The sequence below is a fragment of the Hemiscyllium ocellatum genome, chromosome 28 (genome assembly GCF_020745735.1).
Source record: "Hemiscyllium ocellatum isolate sHemOce1 chromosome 28, sHemOce1.pat.X.cur, whole genome shotgun sequence".
In the NCBI taxonomy this organism is placed as follows: Eukaryota; Metazoa; Chordata; class Chondrichthyes; order Orectolobiformes; family Hemiscylliidae; genus Hemiscyllium; species Hemiscyllium ocellatum.
This window is the reverse complement of record NC_083428.1, coordinates 2848925-2876560: the sequence shown is the minus strand read 5'-3', so window position 1 is coordinate 2876560 and position 27636 is coordinate 2848925. Positions and strand designations below refer to the sequence as shown.

The 27636-nt window shown below is 45.9% G+C and overlaps 1 protein-coding gene across 2 annotated transcripts; it reads left to right on the top strand.

The window, feature by feature from the left end:
* The first annotated feature begins 107 nt into the window (after window positions 1-107).
* On the top strand, window positions 108-27216 carry map1sa (microtubule-associated protein 1Sa). 2 transcript variants are annotated; one of them, XM_060846023.1, is made up of 8 exons: window positions 108-262; window positions 2646-2747; window positions 12968-13050; window positions 14523-14663; window positions 15968-18005; window positions 19509-19676; window positions 21619-21839; window positions 23442-27216. In XM_060846023.1, the coding sequence occupies exons 1-8, from the start codon at window positions 136-138 to the stop codon at window positions 23595-23597; spliced, it is 3036 nt and encodes a 1011-aa protein (XP_060702006.1). In that variant the 5' UTR covers window positions 108-135; the 3' UTR covers window positions 23598-27216. The 2 variants fall into 2 exon arrangements, with proteins under 2 accessions (XP_060702006.1, XP_060702005.1); XM_060846022.1 differs by having other exon boundaries at window positions 15968-19676.
* Window positions 27217-27636: the final 420 nt, after the last annotated feature.

Here is a 27636-nt window from a genome sequence, read left to right as displayed (position 1 = left end):
AACCTGGAGCTGGTCGGGTGGGTGGGGTTGGGAGGGGAGGGGAGGGGACAGGCCGCGGATTGGTTGCTGCTCCGCTCCTGCTGCGGATTTACTGACGGCAGGGGGGAACGGGCGGTGGCGTCTCCGGGAGCGGGGATGGCGGCGGCGGTGTTAGCGGCCTCCGGGAGCGGGCAGTGCAAAGCCTCGGCCCTGGTGGTACTCGGAGAGGCCGGGAGGCCCGAGCTGTTGCTGCTGCCGGATGTGATCGCGCAGATTCGGCGAGGTGAGAGAGCCAGCGTCGGGGGGCGGGAGACCACCCTCACCGGCTGGTGTGGTATCGCAGCCGGTCAGCCCCCACCCCTGGGGAGAGTGTAGGTGTCCACTCCCCTCCCTGGGGTATCCGGGCAGTGGGAGTGTTGTGTACCCGCTCCCGGTGGTGGTCAGGATGTGTTTTAACGTGGAATCCCTCTCCCTGGGGAATTGGGGCAGTGAGTGTCTGAATACCCCGGGACCGCACTTTGGGCGGGGAGGAGGGATCGCTCAGGACTCTGCCTCTAACGAGGGTAAATGTGGCCCCTTTTTGAAGGGGGCTGTTGGTGTGGGCTGTGAAAGACAGCGGCTCGGTTCCGGATCCCAATGGATCCCGGGGCCAGTGTCTGGGAGAGGAGCTGTGTTCCAGTAATTCCCAGGCACCGCTTTAACAATCCTCCAGCCTCTGTCATTGTCTAAAATCAAAACCTCAACAGAACAAAGGCTGGTGTGAGATTATATTTTGTTCGGGGTGTGGGGTAGGGGTATATTAATCTCTCTCTGTGTGTCCCCTGGCGGTTTGTAACACGAGTTTGAATCTTTGGATGCATTCCCGCAGGAACGCCTCCTTGCGCGGGGTTAGCGGGATATATCCCAGTCCCACACACACAAAAATGGAAGGCCGGGGAGAGATTACCATCTCCATCCGCATTTCTGTGTGATCAACCCCGCTGCTGATGAGGAGTCGCCGAACTCGATGCCTTAACTCTATTCTCCAGCAATTTTGTTATAAACTCTGGTCGGGGCCTGTTTAATATCCGAGAGCTCGGATACAATGTGTCAGTTTCATGTTGGATTTCGAGTCGGGCGGGTACAATGTGTCCATTTCCGTATGTGACCGATACAATGTATCAGCCTACAAAGAAACCCACACAATGTCTCCATTTCCTAATGTGGCCAATACAAAGCTCAGTTTCACCTTCTACCTCGTCTCCATTCCCTGCTCCTACTGTAATTACTGTCCTTGGGACTACCGTCCTGCTCTTAAACTAAAACAAAGAACCGCGGATGGTAGAAATCTGACACAAAACCGAAATTGCTGGAGAAACTCGGCAGGTCTAGCAGCACCTGTGCAGAGAAAGCAGTTAACATTCAAAACAGTTCTGAAGAGTCACTGAACTCAACGTTAACTGCTTTCTCTGAACAAATGTCAGACCTGCAGAGTTTCTCCAGCAAATTGTTCTTATAAAACTCAATCTCTTCCCCCCCCCCCCATTCCTGCTGTCACTCCAAGTTTCCTTGGAACCCCTGCAGAAGAAAACACAATTTTTCCCATTTACGTTTTAGTCAATCAATCTCTGACATCAGGGCAGCCCTGTGTCTGTGGTTAGCACCACTGCCTCACCCCATCAGGGACCTGGGTTTGATTCCAGCCTCGGGTGACTGTGTGGAATTTGTATGTTCTCTCTGTATCTGTATGGGTTTCTTCCCACAGTCCAAGCATTTGCAGGTTAGGGTGGATTGGCCATGCTAAATTATCCATTGTGTCTAGAGATGTGCAGGTGAGGTGGGTTAGCTATGGGAAATGCAAGGTTACAGGGGTGGGCCTGGATGGGATGCTGTTAGGAGGGTCATTGTGGGGTTGATGGGCTGAATGGCCTGCTTCCACACTCTAGAATTTTCATAGAATCCCTATGAGTGTGTATTTGGTGCAGATCAGTCATGTGTCATTTCCTCAGTGACGGCAAATACTCCACTTGTAACTGAAATCCGTGCCCAGTGAATTTGTGGAATTGAAAAGGGGGACAGATTGGAATCGTAGGCATTGTTCTGCATTTGTGCAGCTAGAATCTTACAAGTTAACATTTCAGGACTGAATGGTTCATGGGTCAGGTCAGTCAGTTCTATCATTAGGAGTCCGAAGTGGGCAAAATGCAATAGAGGGTGTTTGAAATGTGAAATAGAGGTGAGCCATTTGTGAATTGTTCATGCTGCCGAGGCTGAGTAGCAGCATTGGGATTGAACTGTGGAGGTGCACGAACAAACTGGAGGCAGGCTGGAAATAATCCAAGGCAAATGGGATGTTGGTTTGTTTTTAACTGGAGTTCGAATGCAGGCAAATGGGATGTTGTCAGAATACTGAGGAGAGGAAGTGATCCAATGAGTCTGGAGGCTATGATGCATCTTGCCCAAGTAAGTCAGCTGAAATGGTGACATCAGTTTGTGCTGGATGGGGTTTGATCAACAGAAACAGTACTTCCTCATCCCTGAAGCCCAACCTCTCCTGTGCTAAAGGCTGACAATGCCTGAGCTTTCTCATTACTTTCAGCTCTCTGTCCATTAGCTTTGAGGTTTTTTCTATATTGAGCATGCAGAGCTGCCACACCCTCATTGCTGGTGTCTTTTTTTCTCTCCAGGGATCCTCTCCTGGGACATCGATGCTTCTGCCTACAGCCTGGATGAGCAGCTCAAGCTCTTTGTGTCCCGACATTCTGCGACATTTCCCGCAGAAGCAAAAGGTAAGACTTGAATGTTTTTGTTTTTGTTGCTGTGGTTGTGTGATGTGTGCAAACCTATCAACTAGGTTTTTCCCAATTCTGTTCGAAGGTTCTTTCCAATTCTTGGTTGCGTGGATTTTCTCTAAGTTTCGAACACTGGGTATTTTGTTGTTGGGGGTGGGGGGTGGGTGTTGGTTTCCTCTGGTAATATTTTTATTCCACCATCTGAATGCATGAGATTCTTTTTCTCTACTAGTGGCTCTGGGCTGTACCTCTGTTTAATGACTTCATCTGTAAGCTGGTTCCTTTGACAGTACAGCACTCTGTGTCATGTTTTGGAGCATGTGTTGTGTCACGAACAGGAATTATTACAGTCTGTTTTAATCACAGCTCACTGAGCTCATCTCCTTCATGAGGGAGGCATAGAGATTTCTACAAATAGGTTTGTGAACCCTTGGGGCATTGAGGTGAGGGAATGCGGTGGTGTTGATTTTGGAGGGTCAGCTGTGATCATCTTGAGGGGTTGGCTCCAGCTCCTGGGCCTTCTAATCTGAGCTCCATTTTCTTTATCTCCCTGGTTGTGCACAGAATGTGCTGTCTGGAAATGTGATGGACGTAGGTTCAACTGAAGCATTCAAGAAGGGTATTGGCGGCTCATTGGTTAGCACTGCTGCCTCACAGCGCCAGGGACCTGGGTTCAATTCCAGCTTCTGGCAACTGTGTAAATTCCACACAGACGTTCTCCCTGTGTCTGTGTGGGTTTCCTCCGGGTATGCCAGTTTCCTCCTAGAATCCAAAGATGTCCAGAACTAGAGAGCATAGGTTTAGAGTGAGAGGGGAAAGATATAAAAGAGACCTAAGGGGCAACTTTTTCACAGAGAATAGTACGTGTATGGAATGAGCTGCCAGAGGATGTGGTGGCGGCTGGTACAATTGCAACCTTTTAAGAGGCATTTGGATGGTATATGAATAGGAAGGGTTTGGAGGGATATGGGCCGGGTGCTGGCAGGTGGGACTAGATTGGGTTGGGATATCTAGTCGGCATAGACGGATTGGACCGAAGGGTCTGTTTCCATGCTGTACATCTGACTCCATGCAGGTTAGATGAATTGGCCATGCTAAATTCCCATAGTGTTCAGGAATGTGCATTACATTTACCTGTGACTAGAGTAATAGGTTAGGCGAATGGGTCTGGGTGGTTGCTCGTTGGAGGGTCAGTGTAGATTTGCTGGGCTGAATGGCCTATTTCCACATTGTAGGGATTCTTTAAACAAAGCTGAAAATGTGTTGCTGGAAAAGTGCAGCAGGTCAGGCAGCATCCAGAGAGCAGGAGAATCGACGTTTTAGGCATGAGCCCTTCTTCATGAATGTAGGGGAAGGAAATTGGCATGAGGTAATAAACCAGTACAGGCATAATGGAGAGAATGGCCTCTTCCTACGCTATAAAAATTGAGTCTGCTGTGTTTTTGTTGATGAATGTGGACAGAGTGACGCAGTTTGTGTGCAGCTGGACTCAGTTATTATTTGCCTGGATTACAATCTGTTTTGGATTGTTCCTCCTCTCTCTCATTTCTAAGATTTTTTTTTTCCCCTTGGCCTTGAGTTCAGAGGAATTTGTGTTAAATGCTGCCTGACTGTTGGAGGCAGGTGTGGGGAGCGTTTGTGTTGGAATCTCTGCCATCTGTATCCATGTGTTTTTGTCTGGTTTCTGACCCAGCCCCCTCTCTGCTTGATCACCAAACCCAGTCTCTCAGAGCGATGAGCTGTGTGTGGGTTGAAGGGACCTGTGTGAGGGCTGTACCAACAACTGCACATAGCTCTTTGGCATTTTATAGACACCAGGAGGTTTTGGGAAAGTTAATGCCTTGTAAACAGTTAAAGATGTTAAATATATACCCTCCGTAAAAGATCGTGGCTGATAGTTAGGCCAAATTTAGCAGTAAAAGATATTTTGAATAATCTGTTTCAGTGCATCAATCATTGAAGTGCATGTGAGTCAATCATGCTTTTATCCACCTTAACACCTCTCCTTGATATTCAATGACATTATCATCACTGAATCCCACACTATCAATATCCAAAGGGTTACCATGGCCCAGAAACTGATCTGGGCCAGTCATACTTATACAGAGCGAGCTGGGAATCCTGCAGCAATTAACTCACTTCCTGACTTCCCAAAGCCTGTGCACCATCTGCCAGGCACAGGTCAGGTCTGCACTGGAATGTTTCCTATTTGTCTGGATGGGTGCAGCTCCAGTACAACTCAGGAAATTTGACATTATCCAAGCCATGAGATTTCAGTTGATATCGACCCCATCCTCTACCATTTTAATCATTGACTCCACTCTCTGTTCCTTCCAGCACCCCCCACATAGGCAGCAGTTTGCTAAGGCTCCTTCGAAAGCATCCTCCTGAGCCACAACCTCCATCAATCCTGGTTCCTTATTCTAATGTGGTCAGTCCTCAAACTCCCTCTGCATTAGCAGTGGAAAGTGCATCCTCCAACTGAACTGCAGAACCCCAAGGCAACAGCTCTCTTCCCCCCCTGCGAACCCCAAGGCAACAGCACCCCCTGCCCCCCCCCCGCCCCCCCCCCATCACCTGGGGGGTGATCTCAACATGCTGAGAAATACTTAAAGGGGGAGAGATTGTCACAGTCAATCAAATGTGACCCATCATCAAGGGAAGCAGCTGCTGGGACTATGGGATTAAATATATTCCCCAGTGAAGTGTTGATTTCCACTAACACCAGCAGACGATTTGGGGAGTTTGCTCATCGAGCTGTTGAATATTTATTGTTTTAAACAGCAAAACAAAAGCAGCATACCTGTGCACAAATCAACTGCCACATTTGCCATCACAATAGATTAGATTCCGTACAGTGTGAAAACAGGCCCTTCGGCCCAACAAGTCCACACCGACCCTCCGAAGAGTAACGCACCCAGACCCATTCCCTACATTTACCCCTTCATCTAAACCTGACTTGCGCGTTTTTGGACTGTGGGAGGAAACCGGAGCACCCGGAGAAAACCCACACACACTGGGAGAATGTGCAAACTCCACACACAGTTACCTGAGACTGGAATTGAACCTGGGACCCTGGTGCTGTGAGGCAGCAGTGCTAACCACTGAGCCACCATGCCGTGATGTGTTTTTACTGAAACTTCACTGTGCTCGTCAGGATAAAGGCAAGAACACCAAATATCAAACAATTGCCACAATTTTTACTCCAGGACAGAAGGGCTGTTGAATGTTTTGACAAACAGATATTGGCTGATCTATTGCCATTGAGAAAGCAGCAGAGATCTACAGGCTTCCCCTGTATCCAGGTCATACAGTCATGGAGCCTGGGAACAGCCTTGGTCCAACCAGTCATAGAGATGTACAGCATAGAAACAGACCCTTCGGTCCAACCTGTCCATGTCGACTCGATATCCCAACCTAATTTAGACCCACCTGCCAGCAACCAGCCCATATCCCTCCAAACCCTTCCTATTCATATACCCATCAAGGTGCATCTTAAATGTTGCAATTGTACCAGCCTCCACCACTTCCCCTGGCAGCTCATCCCATACACATACCACCTTCTGTCTGGACAAAATTGCCCCTTTGACCTCTCTTACATCTTACCCCTCTCACCCTAAACCTATGCCCTCTAGTTCTGGATGCCTCAACCCCAGGGAAAAGACTTTGTTTGTCTATCTATCCTATCTATGCCCGTTGTGATTTTGTAAACCTCTGTAAGGTCACCCCTCAACCTCTGACACTCCAGGGAAAACAGCTCCAGCCTGTTCAGCCTCTCCCTGTAGCTCAAATCCTCCAACCCTGGCAACATCCTTGTAAATCTTTTCTGAACCCTTTCAAGTTTCACAACATCTTTCCAATAGGAAGGAGACAAGAATTGCATGCAATATTCCAATAATGACCTAACCAATGTACAGCCGCAACATGACCTCCCAATTCCTGTACTCGATACACTGACCAATAAAGGAAAGCATACCAAACGCCGCCTTCACTATCCTATCTACCTGTGACTCCCCTTTCAAGGAGCTATGAACCTGCACTCCAAGGTCACTTTGTTCAGCAACTCTCCCTAGGACCTTACCATTAAGTGAATAAGTCCTGCTAAGATTTGCTTTTGCAAAATGTAGCACCTCACATTTATCTGAATTAAACTCCATCTGTCACTTAGCACATTGGCCCATCTGGTTAAGATCCTGTTGTAATTTGAGGTAACCTTCGTCGCTATCCACTACGCCTCCAATTTTGGTGTCATCTGCAAACTTACTAACTGTACCTCTTGTGCTCACATCCAAATCATTTACGTAAATGACAAAAAGTAGAGGACCCAGCACCAATCCTTGTGGCACTCCACTGGTCACAGGCCTCCAGTCTGGAAAACAACCCTCCGCCACCACCCTCTGTCTTCTACCTTTGAGCCAGTTCTATATCCAAGTAGCTAATTCTCCCTGTATTCTGTGGGATCTAACCTTCTAATCAGTCTCCCATGGGGAACCTTGTCGAATGCCTTACTGAAATTCAAATATGTCACATCTGCTGCTCTGCCCTCATTATTTCCTCTTTGTTACTACTTCAAAAAAAACTCAATCAAGTTTGTGAGACATGATTTCCCACGCACAAAGCCATGTTGACTATCCCTAATCAGTCCTTGCCTTCCCAAATATATGTGCATCCTATCCCTCAGGATTCCCTCCAACAACTTGCCCACCACTGACATCAGGCTCAATGGTCTATAGTTCCCTGCTGACCATGTCCCCAAACTAAACTAGTCCTGCTTGCCTGGTCCTGCCCCATATCCCTCCAAACCTTTCCTACTCATGTACTTATCCAAATGTGTCTCAAATGTTGTAACTGTACCTGCATCCACCACTTCCAAACAAAACCACTCTTCTTTTTAAAAAGTTGCCATTCTGTGTCCTAAATCTTTCTCCTCACCTTAAAAAAAAAATTTCCTCTACTTTTGAACTCCCCCTCCTCTCCTTGGGGAATTGGCCCTTGCTATTCAACTTATCAATGCCCCTCATGATTTTCTAAATCTATATCAGGTCACCCCTCAATATCTAACACTCCAGTGAAATAAAGGTTCCAGCTTTTTTTATAATTCAGACTCTCCATGTCTGGCAACATCATGGTAAATATTTTCTGAACCCTCTCCAATTTAATAATATCTTTCCTGTAACAGGCAATTTAATTTTCAAAGTTTTAAAGAGTGCAGTGTTTGATCAAAATCTTTTCATTGCAGTGAATGCCCTGCCCCATAAATATATGCAGCTTCTAGCAATTGTCACTGAAGCACATTGCAAGTCTCGCTGATCATTGTTGGGTGTTAAGGCTGTAGGTGCATTTGGGATAGTTCAAGTGTTGCCCAATCACATCTAGCCATTGACAGAGTATTCGGGGGTGGCGTGTCCCCATCCAGGTACAAATGACCAGAGCCATGTGTGTTTTTTTTCATGGCACTCGGCCAGTTTTGAGGATGTGCAGTCTGCATACCTGATATCATACCAACTCTGAGATTCGTGCACCGCATTGCTCAATTGTGTGGTAGGTAGGTGGCAACATCCTTCACAGAAATTACCTTGCACATCTGCCTGAAATAATTTCTTAATTTGTTTCCAATGTTGGAGATATTTTACCTTTGCAGGGTATTTGGAGTTGACAGGACTTTTTTCTTTCGCCAAATTTGTCTGTTGTGGCCTTAGATTTATTTGGCAATTGAGATGGTGCACATTGGTTACCTGCATGGTTCCTCCCCCCAAATATCACCATTCCTTCAATGTCACTAGGTCAAAATCCTGGAATTCCCTCCCTGATAGCATTGTAAATCTCTCTCTCTCTTCTCATCCCCCCCCCCCCCCCCGAAACGACTGCAGTGATTCAAGAAAATAATGCACCTCCACCATCTCCAGGGCAATTGGGCTCGGGCGATAAATGCCCCCACAACCCATGGAAGTGTAGGTTTCTAAGAAAAATCCGGATTGTGTTGTACTGCACCGTCACTTGGAGCTCTGTTTTGCTCTCTCCTTTCTCATTTGGAAGACATCATGTGAAGATTGTTCACTTTCAGTTGCTGCTGTATCAAATACCACAGAGCAGCAGCTGATAGAGAGCTGGTGAATGTTATCCCATACAGTGACATTGTCATGACCTGGTTGGGGAGTGGTGAGGGAATCGAGCTGCACTGAAACACAATGCTTTTGTATTTTTCTATTAAAAGTCTTTCCATCGATTTGTGGTGAATCGTAAAACACTTTCTGATCTCAGTTGCAATCTGACAGAGCCTGCAGTTTGCACCATATGTTTCTGTTTGGTTTTCTTTTCTGCATTTGTTAAACTGCCTGGGTGCTGCCAGGTTGGTTCCTCTAGTGGGATGATCCTCTGATCTTTCCTGATCTATTTCCGTGCTGTACATCTCTATGACTCCATGTGGAGTCTCAATATGGGCCAGTATGGTGGGATGAGAATCTAGAGGCTGTACTAACTTTGCCCCCTCGTTGCTCAGGAAGGGCCTGTGCTTGATTCCAGAATGTGAGCCCCAGCCCCTTCCCACCACCTCCCTTCCTCCCATGAAACTGGATTGTGGGAAGGGGACATTGTTGGGACTTTCCTACTTCCCCTCGGTGTGTGGCTGTTTACTGACATTGGATCTAGAGGCTTGGAAATAGCACCATGAAGGTGGGTATCCCATCAACCAACTCACCCTTTATTTATATGTGCACGTACACAACGCTGAGCCAGCTCCGACTGAATAGACACTCCAGGTTATGTCAGCCAGGACTCGCTGATTGGAGTTGTTAACCTGATGCAATCAGGGAAATTGTATTCAATGGGATCCATCTGGCTGGCCTCGATCCAATCACTACAGCTTTATTCCATCCGCATACAAGTCCATTCCCTTCAACCTGGTGCTTCTAAGGGTTTAGTGTTTGTAAATCCAAAAAATTGGGTTTCCCAGTGGGATCAGTATTCCTTTACAAACTCAGTTTGTCTTGTGCGGTGTGCTGAAGGGTTTGCTGTTCTCAGTTGGTACTGTTTTCGGCTGGAGCCAGTGTTGGATCACTGTAAACTTGTCAGGGGAGCTGCAGCCCGGTGAGGGTGGCCTGGAGAAGGGGTAAAGTTGATTGGAGTTTGAAAACTGGCTGAATAGATTTTATTGTACTAGGTTTGAATAACCCAGGCAAGTGGGTGGCCTCCCCCTCAGTTGGACCCTCTCCCACCTATTGTTGATATACTCTGGTATAAGGGCTACGGGGAGAATGCGGGTAAGTGGAGTTGAAATGCCCATCAGCCATGATTGAATGGCGGAGTGGACTCGATGGACCGATTGGCCTTACTTCCACTCCTATGTCTTATGGTCTAACCACTTGATGCCTGGAGGAACTCCGCTTCATCTTTCGCCTTGGAACCCTCCCACCACACAGATTAATGTGGATTTCACCAGTTTCCTCATTATCCCCCAAGCACCCACCTGCCAGCCCCAGCCCCAGCCCCAGCCCCAGCCCCAGCCCCCTCCGATTTATCACTCAGCCTTCTGGCCCACAAGCCTCATTCCTGATGAAGGGCTTATGCCCAAAACATTGATTCTCCTGCTCCTCAGGTGTTGACTGGCCTGTGCTTTTCCAGCACCCCACACACTCTACTCTCACACCCAGTGCCTGCACTGAGCAAGTGTTACACTGTTGGCTAGCTCCTCTTTTAGATTGGTTATGATGAAGGCTTTGTCTGACTTCAGTTTGTTGTACAAGATCCTGTGACCAGCATCGTCAGGCAGAGCAGGGAGGGTCTCCACAAGGCTCAAGACCGTTAAAGACAGAATCTCTGAAGGCTATTGTGTAGCAGTTTGTGGGATCTTGCTATGCTGTGTCATATTTCCAAACCTGTTCCCCTCTATTTGCCCACACTAATGGTCTGTGATTCCATTTCATTGCTCTCTAGAGGGATGATGTATGTAGGGGCTGATGATGTGACCAATTGTCTAAGGGGAAGGATCTCTGAACTGACAGGCCCTCTCTGAGATATCATTGTTATGGACAGAGCAGAGCTGGAGGTCCTAACCATGATATAATCAAGTGGATCCTGAATGGAATCCAGGCAAAGGATGAGAATGTGGCATTTGTTACCATAGTATGCTTCAGGTGAATAGCATGCAGCAATTAACAGGAATATGGAGCAACAGCAGATAAAGGATGGATGGACAGACTGGGAGGCAGTGTGTATGAGGCATGAGCTCGGGTGTAAACCAGCCAGGCTGATTGGCTTGAGTTGAGAAATAGTGAGACTTGATTCCACTTAAGTTGAAGGAGCTGGGTGCCTGGAGTTTCCATGTTCCTTTGCTCAACATCTGTTACTGTCGAGATTAGGGACTCTCCCTCGTTTAAATGACCCATTCTCCAGAGGTGTTTTGAGTTCTACCAAGATTCATTTATTTTTCATGATGCGGAGGAGCCGGTGTTGGACTGGTATGAACAGGTTAAAAATCAGGTTGTGATAAAGGAGCAGCGCTCCGAAAGCTAGTGCTTCCAAATAAACCTGTTGGACTATAACCTGGTGGTGTGATTTTGAACTTTTTTTATTTTCCCTGCCTGTGATTGTTGGTCAGATTTGAGATGTAGCTGCTTGATTGTGTATTTAGATACAATTAAACAGTCCCAGAGCAGGGATAGCATGGGTTAGATGCAGAGTAAAGCTCTCTCTACAGTGTCTCCCATCAAACACTTGCAGTAGTAAAACGAGTGCTTTTTTTTTTGGCTTATTGACACAACTTGTCCTGTGAAGTCTTTTATTTTTAAGGACATTTGTGTGCTGTGAGGTGCATTATCTTTCTGTTGGATTCTGACCACAGCCAGACACTGGTCAGCATTTCAGGTCAGGGTGTACCCAGGGCACAAGTGAAAAGATATTGCTTCACTCGCTGCATCTCTGGCTAGGGAGTCTTTTTGTTTTTATTTTTGAGCTGGATATTTATCACTGATATTTGTCACTCTCTCTCCTCAGCCCTTATCCTTCTGAAGTCTCTGCCTTTCCAATTCTGGCATTTTGCATGTTGAGTTTCATCATATTGGCTATGCCTTCAGCTGTTTTGGTGCTGAGTTCAGAATTTCTTTCCGAAACCCTTTGCCTGCTGTTCAACAGGCTGATTGATAATGTTTCAATGAAGTGTAAGACCATAACAAATAGTAACGGGAATAAGCCTTTCGGTCCCTTGAGCTTACTCTATAATTCAGCAGGGTTGTGGCTAATCTGAGATTTCCCATGTCCACTTTCCAAATATTTTCCCTGTAACACTTAATTCCCTGACAAATCAGGACTTGACCTACCTCCATCTTAAGTGTACACGGGTCTCTGCCCAATTCTGTCTGAAGCAAGGAGTTGCAAAGACACCATTTTGAGAGAAGACATTCCTCACTATTGCATATTAAGTTGGTGACCCTTCTATTCTGACCCTGTGCCCTTTGATCCTAGACTCTCCCATGAACGGAAACATTCTCTTGGCATTGACCCTGTCAAACCCCCTAAGGATCCTGAATGTCATCATGAAAGTGCTCTGTTTCATCTCTGCATTGTGTTAATGCTGCGATATAAATGCAGCTTATATTGGACAAGCCGCTCAGATAAAATATTTTAATTGTTTAGTTTTGCTGTTTCATGCACACTGACCCTGACTAACTGAGTGCAGAGGGGTAGATCGGAGACTCTGCCAAGTTGCGCATGAGGAAGGAAGTGCTGTCCTTGTGTGATTTGGTAATCTGTTCCTCATTCAGGCAGGTCAGTTAGCCCGTGATGTTTGTGCTGACAGATGACCTGAAGGTTCTGGATAAATGAAGGCTTTTCTGGGTGCTCTCCTCTGCTTGCCCGAGTGGATAGAGAGCACAGGGATTCACGTTCCAACCAGAGAACATTTGAGAGTGGGCTGGGCCACACAGTTAATGCTGTCACTCCTTCTGGTGAGTGACCTCTGAGAGAATCTGAGCAGGTCACATGAGCTAGGAGGCTTACTTAGCCAGATCAATTGTTCAGAGCTTCCCACTTAAGTCAGTGTCTCACTCTTAATGTAGTTCCTTAAATTCATCCTGACTGTGATTAACCTTACAGTTGTGTTCTACAAGGATACATCCATCCACCAGTACTAACCCCCAGTGTTATACAGTGACAGACCAATCTGGTCTGTGGAAGTTGGGATTGGTCTTTTATTCAATTTGTCCTTGTTATTTCTGTCTTAGACCAAAAGATTCTCCATCACTGTGGTGAGGCATTGGAAACATTGGTGCTGATAAACCCTTCCGTTGAGTCTCTGAGTGCTGAGGTGAGACATCAAATGTTTCTCTTTAACTTTGAAACCTTTTGATTAAAATCCCCACTGCTCCCTCCTCTTTTCTCACTGTCCCAGGCTTTGCCCTTGTTCTCTGCTCGATGTCCTGATTTGCTCGGCTAAATGTTGTGCTTTGTGCCTGCCTCAGTTGAATAGGCCAACTCATGGTGGTGACGCCTCACTCTGGCTGCACCCCCCCGCCCCCTCCCCCTAACGATTGGCGTGATGCAATCTGTGGCCAGTGGGTACTGTTGGCAGGTGCTAGTAATAGTCCATTTTAGGGATAAGGTTCATTTTATTGAATTTTCAATGTCTCTAGATTGATCAGCTGTGGCTGAGTGGTTAGCTCTCTGGTCTGACTCAGGTGGTGTGTGTGCTCATAGCCTTTATCTCGGCTGACCCTCCCAGTGCAGTAGTGAGGGAGTGCTACACAGTCCAAGGTCCCACCTTTCTGATCAGGTTTAAATTGAGGTCCTGAGGTGCTGTTTTGATGTCAAAGCCAGGGAGTTCTCCCCTGTGTAATGGACAATATTTATTTGAACCCATGTCCCTGTAACAGTTTATCTGATCATTTTACTTTGCTATTTGTGAGATCTTGCAATGCTGAATTGGCAGCATGTTTTCCAGCTTTTACACTCAGGACCAACTTTACAATCAACTCCCTGAAATGTTGGAAGATGTTCTTGCTAATGCCAAGTAAGAAAGACTAAACTGTTTTCCTGTTTTTCTTTTTTATCTTTGGTTGTAATAAAGGTCTGTGTTCTTTTTAACTAGGGCCCATAAGTTTTCTCCATAAAAAGATATAGCTAACTAATTTTTGCTTTGAGCATTAAAGAACCAATCAAAAGATTTTCCTTGTTAGAGTTTATGAACTACTAATCCAGAGAAGAATAATAAAAAAACAACATCTAACACATGACCTTCATGCAGCTCCTTGCATCATCTCTCAGACAAAGGGTGTCCTTGAGCTATAAAGGTTTAATTTGAGACTACTTGGTTCATAAATGTTGCAGTTATCACAGGTTCTTTGTTCTCTCCCTTTCCCATCAGTGCTGTCACCAAATGCATTTTCTTCAGTCGAGCCTTCTCCACCCATGTTTGCTTCTACAGTTTTAAATCACCCACCCTGGTCTGCCAAAACAACACACTTTTTCAAAGTGTTTGGGGCCCATCTCCAAGCATTTCAGTCCCTGAAAATCCTGTGTATTAATTTAGTTGAAGGAATTGTAAGATCAATAACCTGTATTTTAAATCTTTCAGTCTTTATTAGTGGATGCCATTAAAGTGGTACTTGTGATGCCAGTTGACACTGGAGTAGTTTGGTCCCACCCCAATGGTCTGTTTTAAACTCTGTGCGGTGCAGCAGCTGATGTCAGGAGGCTGCAATAATCCAGTTCCTTTTTCTAAACTTTAACAAGATCGGCTTCTCCGATCGGTGTCTGACTTTGTTGCTGTTTCCATTTCAGATACGGACTCTGATCGCTGCACCATCACGACACAAGCTCCTGGTGTTGGCTGGGCCATGTCTGGAAGAATCTGGTGAACTACTTTTACAGAAAGGATCATTCACACTCCAGGATTTCATCCAGATCTTCACAGACAAGGAGGTTGTCTCTGGTGGAGCTGTGTCTCCTTTTTCATTGTTAACCGTTCCTGCTTCACTGTCTAGAAATCTGGTTTCAAAATTGAATTTATCTTGGTTTGTGTGGGTTTTTGATCTCCCTGGCCATCTCCAGCTATGGGAGAAAGTGAGGTCTGCAGATGCTGGAGATCAGAGCTGAAAATGTGTTGCTGGAAAAGCGCAGCAGGTCAGGCAACATCCAAGGAACAGGAGATTCGGTGTTTCGGGCATAAGCCCTTCTTCAGGAATGTCCCGCTATAGACTATAACCTCATGCTGCACCTGTCCTAGTGTAAGATCTCTCTGGATAGTAATGTAATATTAAAGGGTTAAACTGCACTGTCTTTGGGTGGGGGTGACCATCCATTGAAATTCACACTTCATTTAGACAGTCATTTGCTATTACTCCTACTATTGTCAAGTTAAGCTATCATTCAAACCCTTCCATTCAGAAATACTTTCTGGCCATCCTTTGAAGCTAGGTATGCAGCACCTGTATTGTCTTGGAGTGATGAAATCATCTGCATAATGATTCCCCAGGTTTTGGACATTAGCCTTTACATTATCTGTAAGGATGATCTCATCCTACCATTGCACCTGGGGTCACATATGACTGTGGGTTATCTTGAGTGGCATGTGACTGTGGGAGAGTGGCCAGAACATCAGAGGCACGGCCAACTGACCTGGGTAAAGGGAATGTGTTTTCTTTGTTCAGGGTCTCACTTTGACTCAACCTCTCATGCCTGTGAGGGGGAGGGGGGGGCGGTAGGGAGTCAAAGGGGGTCACCCCACCTGTACAAGCTTTAATAAACTTTAACTGCTCGCAGAAGTTGTGTGCAAATTGCATCCCGTGTGTGAAACCTTGGGAAAAGAACCTAACACTGGGGGTGTTTGATAGGACAATTATGGGGGAAGTCATTTTCTGTTTACTGTCTGTTTTGAATAGAGAGAAATTTCTTCTGCATCTGACCCTATGCTCCCTGGGATGGAGTGTTCAATTGTGACAGTGTAGAAAGAGTTTTACATTCAATTTTTTTTTTTAAAAAAGAGCTTTTAATTTCAGTCTAAAAGAATAGAGTTTTGCTGTGTTTAAATTCATTCTGTTCCTGTTCTTGGAGTGTTTGATGGGAACAGTATAAATTTGAGGAACAGAGATTTGAAATTTGTCTGCAATCAGGTGATGGGTTAACGGAAGTTTCTGTGAGCTGGCAGGGTTTTTGGATAAGCTGAAGTTTGTGGAAGCAAGAATAATGTGGTGTATTAATGTGATGGCATTTTGCTTTCCTCTTAGATTGGAGAGCTGTTGAGCTTCACGCCTCCTGCTGACAAGGCCAGCCTTACTCTGGCCTGCCCAGACTTGGGAGAATGGAAGAAGTCGAGTCTGGAGAAGCACAGTCTCCAGGAGTTCATCAAAATCAGACTGAACCCTCCGGTCACACTGACAGAGATGGAAGGCCTGCAGGAATTCCTGGAGTACCTTTCGGAGACGATGGAGGCATCTTCCCCCTTTGACCTGTTGGAGCCCCCAGTCACTGTGGGCTTCCTGAAGCTCTCTAAACCCTGCTGCTATATCTTTCCAGGAGGCCGAGGGGACTCCGCATTCTTTGCGGTCAATGGCTTCAATATTCTGGTGGACGGAGGATCGGATCAGAAATCTTCGTTCTGGAAACTGGTTCGTCACCTCGACAGGATTGACTCTGTCCTGCTAACTCACATTGGGACCGACAATCTGCCTGGCATCAACAGTCTACTGCACAGGAAACTGGCAGAACTGGATGACGATCAGTCGCTAGGCTCTGAAATGAACAGTGACTGGACGAAACATCTTATTTCTCCTGAGATTGGAGTCGTGTTTCTCAATGCGCCCAAGAAGTTACAACATATTGAGAGAAGCAACGTGAGGCGAAGTGTTGATGAGGTTAGTGTGATGCTTCAGTATTTGGATCAGTTACATATTAACCCGGTGCCACTCTATAGAACTGGTGGCAATTCTTTAGAACCTCTAATTCTCTTTCAAAAGATGGGAGTTGGACGACTGGAGATGTACGTCCTGAATCCAGTTGAAGGGAGTAAGGACCTGAGCAACTTGATGCAACAGTGGGCAGGCAATGGTTGGCCAAAAGGAGGGAATGTTCCACTTCAGTGCCTGGTGTCCGTCTGTGCCCTCATTGTTTGGCACCCAGCAAGTCGGGTGGAAAAGATAATCCGGGTGCTGTTTCCTGGTTGCACTCCTCAGAACAGGATCCTGGAGGGACTGGAGAAGGTGAAGCACCTGGATTTCCTGAAGCAACCCCTGGCCACTCAGAGCGAGATGGAGGCTTTGCAAAAGGACAAAGGCCCAAAGCCCAAACGGACAGAAAGTCGGGAGAGTCTCCACAGCCTCAGCAAGGGGTCAAGTGGCAGGGGAGGTCGTGACCCAGAGGCCGGGTCGCGGCTGGGATCAGCCAAATCCCGGGTGGAAAGGAAGGACAAGTCTGGGAAAACGAAAGCTGACACAGCAACACCAGGTGAGGGAACAAAAGAATCTCACCCCAATATGTCATCGGAGCTGAAGGCTGGAGAACAAGGTGGGGACAAACTGAAAACCAACACCCAACTGAAACCATCCAAGGAAAAACTGCAAAAGAAAGAGGCAAAGCTGGTGAAACTGGAAGAGAACAAGGATGTGAAAGTCTCTAAAAGGGAAGAGAGAAAGGATACAGAGGAAAAGAAACAGGTGAGAAAAGAGGTGCCAAAACAAGTTAAAAAGATCGAACCTAAAAAGGATGAAAGGACAGGAGCTAAGGTCCCCATTAAATTGTCCTCTGCTTCTTCTGAGAGCAGAAGGCCTTCAGCAAAAAGCCACATGCCGAGCAAAGAGATCAAAAAAAATCTAGTTACTTCTGGGAAAGGATCTGTCAAAACCAAACCAAAGCTTCAGAGCAAGGAAACTGCAGATTGCAAACAGACTGCAGGCAGTGTGTCCCTCACTGAGAAGGGCCCTCAGCCAGCTGCTTCCAAGATGTCCACTCCCGAAGACATGACAGCTGATTTTGAACATCTCCAACAAGCTGAGCAGGTGGTACAGGCACAAGGTGCAGCGACTGGGTCAGCGGGTTATGAGGGGAAGGTGGTCATCCCAGATGAAACATCGCCTGATGAGGGCTTCACTACAATGGAGAATGAAAGTGAGCTGGAGTCTTCTCCCCAGGATGATGGCCAGCTTGTCGATGCTACCATCCCTGAAAATGAGGACCCAGTCATCTTGGAGTTCGAGCCAGACAAGGGAGGCAAGAGTACAGAAGAGAAACAGGAAGTCAGAGGTGAAGCAGAGGCTGAATCTGATCAAGGTATGATTAGAATTAATCATATTAATGGTCTGATCTGTGATACTGAAAATGAAGATGGTTTTGAGATGGAAAGTCCTGATAAATTCAGGTATTTTGATGAAAAGTTGAGCCCTAGTAGGAATATGGCAGCCCTTTCACCACTTGCTAAAACCCCACGGAGTGATCGTAGTGTTAACTTTGATCTAACACCAACTGAACTTGGGCCACTAGAGGAAATTAAAGGGCAGATGTCAGTCAACAACCAGGAGACTCTGGAGGACCAGTGTGCAAGCTCTGAGGAGAAGACCTTGGAGATGGTCTCTCCTCCAGGATCGGGTCTGGCCAGTGCTGGCCACACTCCATTCCATCAATCACCCATTGATGAGATCATTCCCAGGGGTGAAAATGGTTTAATTGAGAGAGTTTCCAGCCTTCTCAGTGAGGAGACCCAGTTGAACAATGCTTTTAATAAGACTTTAGATGGTGGACCCCAGTCAAATGCAAGACCACCTTTTGAAAACACCAGTGCTCCACTGGACAGACATACTGGCTTCCTGACCTTAAGTCCATTCAAGGAAGTAGTCCCTGATGTCTCGCCGACCTTGACCACCCCGTCGTTGCCAGCTGAGGTTGGCTCTCCTCATTCCACAGAAGTTGATGAGTCTCTGTCAGTCTCCTTTGAACAAGTTCTGCCACCCCTGAGTGAAGCTCTAGCCTCTCCAAGAGAGCATAATCAGAGGGGACCTCTCAATGGTCTTTCTCCTGAACATGAAACCTTCTCGGCGAAGGGTGACCCTCCCAGCATGAGCCTGCCCCTGAAGTCATTGCAAGATTCATTCCGGGCTCCGCAGGTGGCCCTGGGCAGTGTCTCGGATGGCGATGGTGCGTTAACTCACGGCGATGGAATTGATGGGCATTTGCCACATGTGATGGCAATGCCCTCTGACTCTCCTCATGATGTTGACTTGTGCCTTGTATCACCCTGTGAATTTAAGCACCCAAAGACTGAACTCTCGCCCTCCTTCATTAACCCCAGCCCACGGGAGTTGTCAGACGAGAGTGACCTTTCCCAGGAATTTGCCAAGCCGGTTGGCCAAAGGAGAGGTCACAGGTCTCCCTCCAATCGAAAGGCAGCTCTGGATGAAAGGACCCCAACTTCTGCTAGTGAGTCCCTTCCAACCCTCTCAGGTTCTGACGCCCAGCCTGGGACTGAGGACTGCCCATCCATCACTGCAGATGGTGGCATTGACTCTGAGGAAGACTCTGAGATCATTCCCGCTGACAGGTCTCGTTCACCTGTGTCTTCAATACCATGTGACCCTTTGCCTGCCCCGATGAAAGACCCTCACCCACCCCCGCCCCAACCTGGTATCTGCATGGTAGACCCTGAGGTACTGACACACAACTCTACCAAAGATGCCAGAGAAAAGGCGAAAGGGAAAAAATTAGGTTCAAAGCCAGCTTTGAGCTCTGCAGCAAGGAAAACTGAAAACACTAAACAATCAACTCTCTCCAAACCAAAAGGTCACCAACTGATGCCTAAAGAGGTGGATAAGATGGTCACGGGCAGTAAGATCAACCAACCGGCGAAGGTTTACCGAGCAAATTCCAACCAGTCAATAAATTCTGAGGACAAGAAGGGAAGGAATCTTCAAACTACAAGTTCCAAACCGCCTCGCAGTGCAGTGACAGGTCAGTTACATAATGCGGGGGAGATTGGCCCCTTCCATCTTACAAGTATACAGAAAGGGGAAGTTAGTGTATTGGAAGAACTCCTTGTAAAAATATTACCGTGGGATTGAGTTGTCCATAGATTACTAAAATGTCATGGTTTCATACAAAATATGATTCTTCTCAGCAAAAAGGTTAACACGAGAAAAGTTTGGAGCTTCTGCCTCTGTTAGGCTGGCACGGTGGCTCAGTGGTTAGCACTGCTGCCTCACAGCACCAGGTCCAGGGTTCGATACCAGCCTCGGGCAACTCTGTGTGGAGTTTGCACATTCTCCCCATGTTTGCGTGGGTTTCTTTCGGGTGCTCTGGTTTCCTACCACAGATGTGCATGTCCGGCGAATTGGCCATGCTAAATTGCCCATCGTGTTAGGTGCATTAATCAAAGGAAAATGGGTCTGGGTGGGTTACTCTTCAGAGGGTCAGCGTGGACTGGTTGGGCTGAAGGGCCTGTTTTGACACTGTAGAGAATCTAATCTAATCTAATCTAATCTATCCAGTCTCCTAGTTTGAGGAGCCCATAGCCAGAGTTAGCATCTGTTCAGGGTGTCCCCTCATTTGAAAGTTTCCTTTTGGAAGGCATGCCATGCAGACACACTACAATGGTAAAAACATCAAAGGGTTAGCTTTCAAAGAACGACCACAGTCAACAAGACTAGGGGTAATATTTGCTGAAGATTTTCCAAGCATCCTGAAAAGGATAAGTTTAACCCGACAAGGAGCATTTTTCTACTGGCATGGGAGTCAAGGATAAAGAGGGAACCTTTTTAAAGTCTGAGCCACACCATTCCTGAAGGAAATTACGAAGCATTTAAAAGGAAAGGGTAAAAGAATTGTGGGATTATCTTAAACAGGAAATGCTAGCTCAAATAATCGTTTAAACAAGAATCTATTTCTGCTCAATTTAGGGCATAAAAGGAAATGGGATTGTGTTGGGTGAATGGAAGTGGTTTAACCAACGCAAGAAGCCAAATGTCTGCCTATTGTCAGTGCCCTGGGAGTCCCAATGTTCTTTGATCTTTGCCTGCCTCAAGGGTATCCATCTGGGTCTGAAGTGTCATGTTGCCAGGTTTGGAGGGTTTGAGCTATAGAGAGGTTGAGTAGGCTGGAGCCATTTTCCCTGGACTGTCGGGGCTGAGAGATGACTTTGAGAGGTTTATAAAATCATGAAGGGCATGGCTAGGATAAATAGACAAAGTCTCTTCCCTGGGATGAAGGAGTCCAGAACTAGAGGACATAGGTTTAAGGTGAGAAGGTGAAAATTTTAAAAGGGAAAATTTTTAAGGGGCAACATTGTTTGTTTGTTTGTGTGTGTGTTGAGCTGCCAGAGGAAGTGGTAAGGCTGGTACAATTACAATATTTAGAAGGCATCTGGATGGGTATATGAATAGGAAGGGTTTAGAAGGATGTAGGCCAAGTTCTGGCTAATGGGACTAGATTAGTTTGGGATATCTGGTCAGCATGGACAAGTTGGACTGAAGAGTCTGTTTCCGTGCTGTACGTCTGACTTTCTCTGACATGAACTCATCGACATCACTGCGAGTCTAGCTGTGGCTGTCACTCTGCCTTATTATAAGGTTTTGAAAGTTGACACGCCATCACCTGGTGCTTGTTTGGAAGTGATGTGGTTGAGATTCAAGCACTTGTTTGTCTGCAGGTGAGAAGGTTCCTCTGTCCACCTCAGGGCTACCTCAGGAGTAGGGAGGGACAAGTGTCACTTTTCCCAAAATAACTGACAAAAATAAGCAACTAATCTAGGTTCATCCACAGGTGTGAATTTCTATTCCACAATTTTATTGTTGGTCATGGTACTTCCTAAATGATCTGATCAGGGCTCTTGTTGATGGCATCTTCCAGCTCAAGGAGTGAGAGACCCTACTCATTGTCTGAGTTGTTGCTATTGCAGGTGCAGTGAGCAAGGCTCCTCCGGTGGGGCCCCCTGTGTATGTGGATCTTGCCTACGTTCCCAACAACCACAGCGCTAGAACAATCGACGCAGACTTTTTTAAACGACTGAGATCTTCAATCTACGTCATCAGTGGAGATGATCCCCAGAAGGAGGGGACAATGAGGAATATTCTGGATGCTCTCCTGGAAGGCAAAACTGTGTGGGGGGATAATATCCAGGTGAGGGGGTTTTCCTTTGTGCAGTGATCACCAGTTCTGCCAGCACCTCTGTTTTCACTACCTCACTCCTCCAGAGCCTGAACCTGCAGGGATATCTGCCCTCATTTAAATTGGCTGCCGGTGTGTTACTGATTTACTCTTCCATCATCAGCCCAAGGTTCTCGAATTCTCCCCCTAAACCCCTCCCCTCTTTCCATGAATCTCCTTAGAATCTACCTCTAACCAAACCTTTGGTCACTTATCCCTGACTTAATATCTCGTCCTTACTTGGGAAGATGGTAATTGGATAATGGTTGTGTGTAGTGGTAATGTCATTAGGCTAGTAATCCGAACCTCCGTAATCAAGAGGTTCCAATCCCACCGTAGCAATTGGTGGGACTTAAATTCAAAACTAGACCTGAAATCTACAGTTAGTCTTAATAATGACAGTATCATTGTCGTAAAACCCATCCAGTTCACTGCTGTGTCTCAGGAAAGGAAACGTGCTGTCCTTGTCCAGTCTGACCTGCATGACTCCAGACCCAGAACAATGTGGGTGACTCGTAACTACCCTCAAAAACGGCCAAGAGCACCAATCAGTTCAAGGGCAGCTAGGGATCAGTAACAAATACTGTTTGTGCCATCAATGTCCATATCCCATGGAGAATTAAAGGAGAGAAAGTATTGGTACTTGTTTGTTTTTTTTCACCTCGACTTCAGTCATGTCATGGAAGAAAAAAGAATTTTCGGTGGGATGTGGGTAGTTACAGGCAGGGTTGACACTTCTGGGCTGTCCCTAATTGTCCATATGAAGGTGATAGTGGTGAGTTGCTGCCTGGCTTTAGCAGATTGAGGGAGTAGCTCGGAGTGAAGCATTAAACCCACTTCCAGAGTAAATGTGAAATAAAATCCCAGGCTGTTTTTAAGAAGAATATGAGAGGTCTTTGCAGATCTGTGGCCAACGCTTATTTCTCCGCATCATTAAAAGACCGATGATCTGATCATTGTCGCTGTTTGTGGCTGACCCTCTACTCACTACTTAAGCACAGACAACCCTTCCAAAATACTTCACTGGCCATAAAGGTTCTTTGGATCATCCTGAGGTCACGATGTGCTATACAAATACATGTTCTCTGTTTGAGGGAGCTTGATAAGAGTTTGAAGGAAGGGTCATTCAACCTGAAATGTTAACTCGATTTCTCTCCACAGATGCTGCCAGACCTGCTGAACTTTTCCAACAATATGGTTTTGTGGTTGTTGGTAACCTCCCACCTTGGCACTTTGAGCATGGTGTGTTTTTTTTTCCTACTGTGACTTTCTTCTGCTTTTTCCACACTGCTGAGGTTAAGTAACTGGAAGAATTTTTTTAAAGCTATCTAGAAGTGGCCATGAAGCTAGACAGACACCTTCCCTTTTCATAGAATGAGCAGAGTATCCTGTGAGCTGCCTTGACTCTCAAAGTAACCTGCCCATCAACCCCCCCCCCCGCCCCCAGGCGGTACCTCGTGGTTTTGAGCCTCCCTTTCGTGTCCTTCCCCCGAAAACTCCACAGGGTTCTTTGAAATTCTGGACCGTTCCTTGTGGCTGTCTTAAGTCATGTGATCATGTCCTTTTTTTTTGCAGGTCACCATAATCCCGACCTTTGACTCTCCAATCATGCATGAGTGGTACCAGGAAACCCACGAGAAACAGCAGTCACTAAACATTACGGTGCTGGGGAGTAACAGCACTGTTGTCATGCAAGAGGAGACCTTTCCTGCCTGCAAAGTTGAATTCTGATCGGGTGTTTGTTCAACACACACAACTTTTTTTGTGCACAGGGAGTTGTAACCCATGTTGGATTAATCCCACCCTCTAATAGGCAAAATATCAATCCTTCTATGGAGTGTTTCTAGTGATGTGTCAAGTAATGCACGTTGAACCCCTCCCTCCCACATTTCTCCCAGTTCACCTGATGCTTCAAAAAATGTTGCACAACCATCTTAGGCCCAGGATTCCCTCGAGCACCAGTGAACTGGGTGAAGGGTTGAGCTGTGCCAATGGGTATATGATGAGGGGACAGTAAGAGCCCACTGGGGCCAAGAGGTTAGAATGGTATCTGCTGACCACCCCAATACTTTGCAATGAGGGCCACTTGTTTTCCTTTTGAATGCAAATAATAGGGTATTTAATCTTGTTCACTGTGCAAATCAGTTGGCTCAAAGGAGAGCAACACTCTGGGGTTAAACTATCATTGGTCGCTATGAAGCTGGCTTGACTTTCCCCATAGTGTTTAGACTGACAGCTTGGTTCAAGAGCTTTTTAATTCCAGCCTGTGCTCATGGCTAATCTGTCACAAGTTATAACGGTGAATGAAGTCTCTGCTGTAGGGTGGTTTTTCTTATGACCAGTCACCATTTCAATTAGAATTATAATATAGGGGGTAAATAAACTCCTCCCCTAGGTACCCAGGGCCTTTCAGTTGGAGTCTGGGAGTTAACATTCACACCTGCCCCATACTGCTCCCACTGGAACTCTAACCTGCTGGCATATGGGCTCCATCAGCACTGATCTCTGTCTGGCATTTGAACTAAATGATCCATTCTTGCAAGTATAATGAGTGTCAGTGGCCAAGCTGACCTGGATGGCTCCATAATTAGGCTGGTTTAGACTCCTGCCCAGTTATTGTCTCCAGGACTGGGCTCTATAAAACTCTTCCAGTGATTAGACTCCTCTCCATCAGGCTTGAGATTGACAAATTAAACCAAATGCTGACTACATTCACAAATGAGTTGGTAAGAGCCAAACTGCTTTGCTAATTCTTGTTTTACTCTGCTATCTTTCATTTTCCAGGAAGAGTGGTAGCTGAAGGTGGGGTAAATCTTGACACCTGGTTCTGATGTAGTTGTGCAACTATAAAGATCCTGCTCTGGCTGTGCATATCTTGATTTCAGATTTCTTTGATCCAATGTTAAACATTCACCAATCAACTGAGACCAGCCAAGGACTAGTCTCATTTAGTGGAAGTTCACAACAAGTGAGTTCAGTTGAAATCCACATTGTAGCTTCTCTCTTCAATGAGGAGTTGCTTATTGCTGGGCAGGTTGAGTCTGGTGTTTGAGTGACTATACACCACATCGCTTAGACTTGGAGTGAACAAAAAGCAATTCACTGCTTCAACAACGTTCCACTATAAACATGAGCTCTGATACCTCAATATAAAATATATATTGCATGTTAATCAACTTCAGTTGCATTGTGGGTGAGGATAATATATTTTATTTCTGGGAGGTAAGCATTGTTGCTCATCCCTAATTGCCCCTTAGGAGGTGGAGGTCATCAGTGAAGGTGACTAGTATTATATTTTCACCCTCCTGAATTACTGAAGAGGACGAGGGCAAACTGCAATGATGTGGGAGTGGAAGAGTTGAGATTGATGTTTCAATCAGTAGGATTTGAATTGGTAACAGTCATCACCTAGATTCTCTTGGAATCTATGCTTCAAACCCATCCTTAGTATGATAGGAAGCACAGGAGAGAATTGAATTAATGGCAGTTTGTGGTCTTAGTTAATGCTGTTGAAACACTTGATGTCTGTCCTTGCAACACCAGTCACCTTTCCCCAGTTAACACGGCAGCTGTGACCTGCAAATGTCCCTAATGTCAAATTGAAAATAACTATTGGCAGACAATTGAATTAGCTTTGGTGAATAGTTCTGATGAGTAAAGGTTTTATTTATCAGTGGTGAGGCATGGAGAATGAGAGAACAGTTGGCTGGTAAAGCTTTGTTCAGTGTGGATCCCGGCTGTGAGGCTTATTTGGAAAGGGTAGGTGGTGTAGCTGCAGAGTGCAGTGTCTTCATGTTGACTGTCAGAGGGCCATCTCGTTGCTGGCTGGAGATAATATCACTGGCTTAATGTCTCCAACCTAATCCTGGTAATGGTAGTTGGCCATTTAGCCAGACACTGACAGTCAACAAACACCTACTTGTGACCTTAGTGAATGATGGTTTGGGAAAGTAGATAAAAGAACAGACGGATGTATTTAGACGTGTGAGTGCTTTAGTACTAGACTGGGAAGGGTTAGAATGATGACTATATTCTAATGCTGAGGGGGCACAAACTCCACTTAGATCAGATTGAGGTGTTCAATGCTTTTGAATTGTCTGAACTGCAGATTTGGTAAAAAGGTCATTTTCTGGTCCAGAAAAAGCAAACCGCCTTTAGCTGTTGAGAGGAGGGTGAGTGGAGGGACAAGTGAAATCAGAACCAGGAACCATCAATCCTCCCAAGTTTAACATAGATCTGCCATAAAGAGTATTTTCTCCTTTATTTTTCACACACACCCCCCCCCACCACTATCTCCTTGGAGTGTGGGTTACAAGGCCAGACCTGCCCTTGAACCTGGGATGTGCTCTCGTTTTGTTTACATGTAGAGCAATAGTAGCTGAAAGTTTAATTATCTTGTGCCCTGAATTCAGCTACTTTAATCCTACACCCTCCACTGAGAAGCATAAAGAGCTCATGACACATCAGCATGTAACTGAAAAGATTGCAATTTCAATCCAGTTATTTATTCTCAAAATTAATATATAAGCTTTTGGTTATGGTTTACACTTTTTTTTAAATTGCTGACTTATCTGAGCAGCACTGTTTTTTGTCAAACTTTTCATTAAGGTTTTTTAAATGTGAGGTTTAATCAGTATTAAACACTAATTGGTGAATTATTTTAAGGTTAATGCAATGGAGGATGCAAATGTTTGTCCTGATTTATGCATTTCATTGAGAATTGTACTGTAGTCCTGAACGTGTATGTGAAACTTTCCATAACTGCTGTCTGTGCCATACATTGACAGGATATTGTGAATTTTAAAGGATAGTGTGTTTACACATCAGTAGGTGGGGATAATGCCTATCTCTGAATCAATACGAGGAACTCTCAACCAACCTGGTTAAAAGTGTGGGAGTTTGGTGGATTTTAGCCTAAAATAATCGAGCAATGTTTCGTCCCCCTGCAGAGGGTTGATTGACTGACTTGATCTTCTATTGGAGATGCTGGGGGAGTTCATCTAGTTTAACTCTAAAGACCCCCACCCCCCCCCCCCCCCACCCAATTCCATTTGTAAACACCCATGTTTATACTGTTAATCTGGTTCACTGGTAAGAGGAGGGCTTGCAGGGGCTGGGTGTGCTGTTTGGGGAGGGAGTCTCTCTCCAGTGTTTCACTTTAAATGGGGAGGTGTCTGCACGGAATTGCTTACGTCCCTCCCTGTTACTGTGCAGAGGTCCACGCTGCTAGTTGTTCCCACTTGCTTCTAAGGATTGTCTGTGTATGTGCACAGACTGATCTATCTGTTGGCACTACTATTTTAAAAAAAAATGTCTGGCTTTATGATGAAATTGAACAATAAAATTTAATTAAAGGAACTGATTTTCATCATTGTGCACTTTCTTTCTCCTGATCCCACTCATCCAACCTATTGACCATTGACTTCTCAGGAATCGGCTGCTCTGTACGTAATCAAATTCTTCCAAAGTTCTCTGACCTTGTGCAGATACACAACTGTTTTCTCATCCACCCTGGAATGTGGTGTTACCAGTCGGGCTGGCATTTATCCCCTGGAGAAGATGGTGGTGAGCTGCCATCTTGAGCCACTGTAATTTGCAGATGAACAATTTTAGGGCGTTCCTGGATTTTGACCCAGTGACACTGAGGGAAAGCAATGTATTTCCAAGTCAGGATAGTGAGTAGCTTGGAGGGGAACTATCCATGTATCTGCTGCTTTTGCCTTCTAGATAGTTAGAGTTTGCAGGTTTGGATGGTGCCTTGGTGAATTTC